This window comes from Gracilinanus agilis, chromosome 3 (assembly GCF_016433145.1).
Source record: "Gracilinanus agilis isolate LMUSP501 chromosome 3, AgileGrace, whole genome shotgun sequence".
In the NCBI taxonomy this organism is placed as follows: Eukaryota; Metazoa; Chordata; class Mammalia; order Didelphimorphia; family Didelphidae; genus Gracilinanus; species Gracilinanus agilis.
In genome coordinates, this window is record NC_058132.1 from 191,902,546 (window position 1) to 191,909,539 (window position 6,994).

General features: G+C 41.2%; 1 protein-coding gene across 1 annotated transcript in view; it reads right to left on the bottom strand.

Annotated features, from left to right (window-relative positions):
• Positions 1-871: 871 nt before the first annotated feature.
• Positions 872-6,994, bottom strand: part of ARHGAP20 (Rho GTPase activating protein 20) — a 156,049-nt gene continuing 149,926 nt past the window's right edge. Inside the window, exons 13-15 of the mRNA XM_044669017.1 lie at positions 5,317-5,506; positions 4,029-4,140; positions 872-2,757 (exon numbers count right to left, since the gene is read on the bottom strand). Of these exons, the coding sequence (XP_044524952.1) occupies positions 872-2,757; positions 4,029-4,140; positions 5,317-5,506 (2,188 nt within the window). The remainder of the gene's footprint in view (positions 2,758-4,028; positions 4,141-5,316; positions 5,507-6,994) is intronic.

Consider the following 6,994-nt stretch of genomic DNA (forward strand, 5'->3'; position numbering starts at 1 on the left):
TTCTCTAAGAGAACAACGAGAGAGACCGAGAAGATGACAGCAGCAATAGCAGAAGTGAGTAAAACATCTTACTCAAATGGAAAGAAATATTAAAAAAAAAATAACTTTCACAGTAAATATCTTTACATTTTAATTTTGTGGGTTTTGGGGATGTGTGACACTTATATACATTTTTTTCCCTTTCAAAGGGAGGATGTGGGTTCAAAACCTGGCTCTGCCGTTTATTATCTGTGACTTGGGTAAGCCTCAATTAACCTTTCTGGGTCTCGATATCATTTATAAAAAGAGGAGACTGGACTGGATACAGAGTTCCTTCAAGCTAGAACTATATGATACTGTGACTGCGCAGTCAAAGATGATGCCCAGAGACCTTAGCCTACATGGCCACTGCTCCCCTGGGTTTTCTTCATTTTCAACTGCTTCCATGTCCTCAACATCAATACCTCCTGGAACAGGAATTATTTCTGGTCCCTGGTTCCCACCTGGTTTAATTTGCTGTCCCTTGACCTTAATCTTGGGCCACAAGATGCCGACATAAGACTTCTCTCAGCAGAGTCTGCCTCTTCTGTCAGGATGCTGCTCATGGCTTTTGTACATATTAGGGACCCATCTTATTCCTGATTTTAAAGAGAAGAGCTACCCAAACACCCCAGTGACCTAATTTTAGAATACAGAGGAAAATGCATTTGGGCCCTCCCTCCCCCCACAAAGGACTTTAATGCCCCACAGAGAAAATCCTTTTATTAGGCTAAAAATCAGCTGTGCTTGTCCTTGGGCTACCTATACCATGCATCTGATTAAGGAATCTGCACCTATTGTCACTTAAGTTACCGAACCAGCCATTCCTGTGGATGTCACAGTCTTACTTTGGTTAAATGTCTTTGGTTCTATGTCCAAACTCATCACTGCAAACTACTGCAGTCTCTGGACACTCGGCATCGGGGGCTGGGTTCAAGGTGTTCTCTAGAGTCAAAGGGTAGCAGAGGGAGGGATTCTCTGGGGGGGGAGCACCAGGAGAACGCTGGCTATCATCCTCCACTTCCTTGGCTGGCTTCATTTGGAGCTTAAATCTGTTATCCAGTGAACTGAATTGAGAGCTACACTGGTCTGCAGAGTCCTGGCGGCCATAGGGATGACATTGCTCATCTGCTTCTACCGCACTGACCAGGTTGGAGGGTCTCAGGGGGGCATCCACCAGTGCCTCTGGGAGCAGGCCAGCTTCTGAGACTTCAGAAGAACATGTTGGCTGCTCCAAGGTTCCTTTTAGGGAATTTACTTTCTTTCTCTCTTGTCTGGATGCCTTTGTCTTCTTTTTGAGAGACCAGTTTTTTAAAGTGGCCACTCCATTCCTTAACCAAGTGCTAGGATGAATAGTTACAGAATGCATTTGAGAAGCCCACTCTATGTTGTCCTTTTTAATACAAAGTGGGTGGCTACTGGCTGGCCCTGGGGAAGGGTTGGGCATCCCAGAAAAAGGGCTGCAGAAATCAGGAGAGAGTTCCCCCTGTTTTCTTGAAGTTGAAAAAGTGCAATCAACAGGTGAAGAGGTTTCTGTGGGAATAAAGACCGAGTGTTCAGAAATCTGGGAAAAAGCACTATCTTGAGAGCTCACTGAAGAACCAGATGGTGATGTTCCTGGTGATGACAAACTAGAATAGCTAGTTCTTGAGCAAATATTTAACCGTGGTGGAGTAACAGGCAACATCTTTTCCATATTTTGGTTTGAGGTATTACTCTTCCCCACCTCGATCCCCATGACCAAACTCTGATTAATCAGTTTTTGACCTTCTACTTGCAAAGACTGGTGACGCTTGAGATAATCCTCATCTCCAAGAGAGAGGCCCACATCACAGCTTGTCTTGTGTAGGTTCTTTGGAGAAACTCCCCTGAGAGAGGTGAGCTTGCAGTCTAGGTAGTCTATGTTTGGCTCTGAGCAGCGCCTGTGTCTTTGCAAACTTTTGAGTCCAAGTGCTGTGTTGGAGGGGGAGTACCCAGATGGATCGGTACCAAATGTTTGGCTCTTCGAATGATCCTGCAATGAAATGTTACTATAAGATGCCACAGAAATGGTTATAGATTTGGATTTGAAGGGAAGTTTCACTGGAGTACCTTCATGACTAAAAAAGCCTTTCTTCTTAACATTTTGGTTTGTGGTATTTTTCTTCTCCACTTCGGTCTGAATGACTGAGGTTGGATTAATAAGCTTTTGGTCACCTCCTTGTGAGGGATGGGGCTGTTTGTGGCCATCTTCATCTCGGTGGGAGAGAATGGCATCACAGCTAGACTTGCGGAGCTTCTTCTGATAGAACTCCCTGAGATAGGTGAGCTTGGAATCCAGGTAGTCTATGCTGGGCTCAGAGCAGCGCCTGTGTCTCCTCCAATTTTTCAGAGCATCTCCTGCTGCCGTGGACAAGAAACCAGATGTCCTTGTACCAACTGAAATGTTCTTGGAGTGAACTTGGGCTGAAACTTTACTGTAGGATGCCACCGAAATGCTCAGTGGCTTGGATTTGGAAGGGTGCTTCAGCTGGATTTCTTCATTTTTAGGCTGGTCCAAGTCAAAGTCACTCAGAGTTAAAATACCTTCTGATTCAGGTTGGTCTAAATCACAGTCACTCAACGTTAGAACAGAGTCCATGCTGCGGCTGTCCTGACCCAGTTTCTTGACCAGGTCACTACAAGGAGCATCTACGTCATCATTCAGCTCATTTTCTAAGCTGTCATAGGAAGAGTCATTCAGTTGGAAGCAAGAGATACCTGTAAACAAATGAAAATTAGGTTAATTTATAGCTCATGTAGAAGGTGCTTATCATAAAGCCATGCTGACAATACTACGCATGATTATTTTTTCCTCTTATAAATGAAACAACTAACAACTAAAAATGCCTTCATATTTGATTTTCATTTCCTTAAGCACTCTTTCCAAACTTTTCTTCAGAGGAAAAGGGGTAAGTAACTTTTACAATCTTTCCTATTTCAGTTGAAGAACAACTAGGACCTTAGTTATCTTGGCATAGTTTTTGACTAAACAGAGTTCCTTCTAAAAAGATTTCCTCAATATAAAAAAGATGAGTCATAGAGCCAAGAAAAAAACCCCATAAAATGAGTCTTTCCAGAAGTGTCCAAGCACTGCCTTTTTTCATTTCAGGCTTTTTAAAGAGATACTTTTAAAAGAGGTGACTAGGTGGCATAATAGATAATTTTGGGCTTGGAGTCCAGAGGACCTGGGTTCAAATCTAGCCTCAGACATATTTTAGCTGTGTGACCCTGAGCAAGCCACTTAAGCCCCATTGCCTAACCTAGTGGTTCCCAAACTTTTTTGGCCTACCGCCCCCTTTCCAGAAAAAAATATTACTTAGCGCCCCCTGTCACATACTATCACCGCCCCCAAATGCACCTGTGGCCATCACTGCCCCACTGGATTTTTGCAGCACCCACCAGGGGGTGGTGGCACCCACTTTGGGAATCACTGGCCTAACCCTTACCACTTTTCTACCTTGAACCAATACTTAATATTGATTCTAGGAAGATTTAAAAAAGAAGAAGACTCTTAGAGATAAGGTATAGAGAGAATGAATGAATTATCCAAGGTCACAGAGCAAATCTGTATCATGTTCAAGACTAATGAGAAGCTAGACCTTTAGACCAATAATTCAGTGCTTTTCCTAACATATGGTGTCAACATATTTCTTCTTTGCAAAAAAAAAAAAAAGAGAAATACCCCATACCATTACCAACTCCTCTAGGGAAGAGTTATATTTTATTCTTTTTCTCATATACTCCTGAACAGTGCCTCACTGGTAACACAGCAGGTTCTCACATATAGCTAGCGAATGAATTAGGGGTCTTATGAAAAAGTTGGTGGTCTGAGCTTCCTCTACTTCCTCTTCTACTCAATCTAGTCTTTGGCTTCTTTGAGAGTCTTAGGGCCATCATGCTTTCAGCAATTCCCAATCCCCTATAATGATGAAATGGTTGACAGATGAAGTGTGTTCTTAGGGAAAAATCAATCCGATGACTCATCATACCTGGGGCATTGTCTCTGTCACAGCTGATTGAAATATCTCCCAAGAGGGAAGTGATTTCTTCCCCAAATATCCTGCAGCAATTTTCAATGAGAAATTGTACAAGTAGAGAGACCTGTAACAGAAAAAGCAAAAAGGAGATGGCATTTTTCATAGTCTGTGCATCCTGTTTGACATATGCCTTCTCAAAATCATAAAAATACAAAAGAGGGCAGAGAAAATTCAGAAGTTTCCCAGTAGTAGCTTGAGTATGAAATATAGTCGAGAGGATTCAAGACTACTTTTTATTTTTAATCCTGAGACTTAAAATATGAAATGATACTTTCCAGAAGATCTAGTCTTAGTGCCTTAATGTCTACACCTATAGAAAGACAGAAATGTACTCATTTCTTGTTTCTTTGTAAAATACTGTGCAGATAAAAATTGCTTTAATTCACCTTAGTATCAAGGAAAATGAGTTATCACAAACTTGTGAAGGAATAACTTCTATAGTTTGGTTAGAGGGAGTGGAGACAACTGTAAAGTAATTTTTCTCACCTGCCTTGCCTCAGGTCTGTCTGTCTATCTATCTATCTATCTATCTATCTATCTATCTATCTATCTATCTATCTATCTATCCGTCTGTCTGTCTGTCTATCTGCCTGTCTATTTACCTATCTACTGGTCTATCTATCTGTCTATCCATCTATCTGTCCGTCTGTCTGTCTGTCTATCTATCTATCTACTGGTCTGTCTGTTTGTCTATCTGTCTGTCTGTCTGTCTGGCTCTGAGCCCCATCGTGGGCTTTCTGTGTCTCCACATTTATATATAATGCTTCATTAGTATGCCCTTGGACCATTTCGCATCTTACACATAGTTAGGATAGCTGTGAGAACATCTTGAAATGGCAACTGAGTTTATTAACAATACCATCTGAAAGCTCAGCTTAAGCACCACATCCTACACGAGGCCTTTCCTGATTCCCCCCAGCTGCTAGTTTTTCTGCCCGCCTCCTCCAAATTATCATGTATTTATATTTTGCAAATGCTTATGTGTACATGCCTTCCTTTACAGAATGTAAGTTCTTTGAGGGCAAGATCTGTTTTATTTTATCTTGGCATCTCAAGCTTCAAGCAGGATGTTGAAAGGCAACATAGGAGTCTTTTCTCTCCACAGTTCAGGTGCTATTCTACCCCCCTGAGCTTGAAGGGGAGAAATGACCCCACAGTTATTACTATTCCACTTCTGTTGAAGGCTGGGATAAGAAAAACAAAACTCCAGATTAAATTCCATCTGGGTAACTCAAGGTACCTTTTTGGTGAATTCATTCTCTAGCTCAGGACTGGCAGAAGATGGTGGCCAAAGAATGCTGGGAGCAATGCACACTGCCAAATTAAATGCTGTCATTTGATTAGATGCAGATTGCTGCTCAATGCTGTGCAACACTCCAAATAGATACCTCAGGAGAACGACATTGGCTCTAGGAAGCTGTTCTATTAACCTAAAAATTGGAGGAGGAAAAAAAAAAGGTGTCCTTAAAGTAAATCACTTGGTTTATGAACTCATTAAAAAAAAGTTGGAAAAGAGAACAGTATGTTTTTCATATGCTATGTTCATAACCCAATGAAAGTGCAAAAGAATGCAGAAATGTATATGTTGTAAAATATATGTTGCCTGGAAGATTGTTCCGAAACTAGTACAATGTGGCTTAATTTAGGTAAACTGAACTTTTTATACAAACACACACACACACACACACACACACACACACCCCTCCCCACCAACAGCCTCATAACATTCCAGAATATGGTGAGGCAAAAAATTCACAAAAGCTTAGTGATGAAATTCAACAGCAATTAAATTTAATGTGTTACTTCATTTCCAAGGAAGCAACGCTGGAATGCTCTCTATGAATAAAAGCCAACTTTTGCCAGTTAATTCTACTAGGGTTATCCAAAGAATTTGTTCTTTAGTTCCTCTGACTTTTACAATCTTCCCAAGTAAAAGTCACTTCCCTTCCCTGCTCCACTTTTTCATGTGAGCTTGTCATTCTGTTGTGACCCTGTGCATTAAATGCCTTCACATCGCAGGTAGGAAACTGTAATCCAACTTCCTATGGAGAATTTTGAGCCCACATTAATATGTAACTTGTAAATGGGAATAGACTATGACTGACTAGTTTATTTGGACCAATTTTCATAACTGGCAACCATCATTAGGACCAGGGGATAGCGTGGAAGTTCTTTAGGTCATGTCTTCATTTTTAAAGGAATACTGGCATCTTTGTGACCAAACTTGATCAATCAATGAATAAATACTTTTCTATCCCTGGATGGTAGAAGACATTGGCTCTCTACTGTATCATTGCTTCTATTGTGTACCCTTGGTTTATGTTTTTAGTCTTCTTACACCTTACATACTCCTTCCCCTATATCCTAAGCTCCAGTGACACTGGCTTCCTTAATATTTTTCCTTCTTCCCAAATCCAAGTGTTTTTTTAAACCCTTACTTTCTGTCTTAGAATCAATATGTTTTGATTCTAAGGCAGAAGAGCAATAAAGACTAGGCCATGGGGGTCAAGTGGCTTGCCAAGGGGCAGTCACATAGTTGGGAAGTTTCTGAAGCCACATTTGAACCCCAGACATCCCATTTCCAGGGTTGGCTCTCTATCCACTGAGCTTCCTAGCTGCTTTACCAAATCCAAGTATTTTCACATGCACTACCTGATTAGATTAGTAGATCCTTAGGGGCAGAGACTACCATTTGCCTTTCTTTGTATTCTTAGCACTTAGTATTGTGCCTGGCATGGAGCTTAATAAATGTTTACTAACTTACTGATAACAAACCTATGGATGGTGATTTATGAAGATCGATATGATTCATTGCCAGGCATATCTTATCTTTCCTTCCTTCCTTTTTTCCTTCCTTCCTTCCTTCCTTCCTTCCTTCCTTCCTTCCTTCCTTCCTTCCTTCCTTTTTTCCTTCCTTC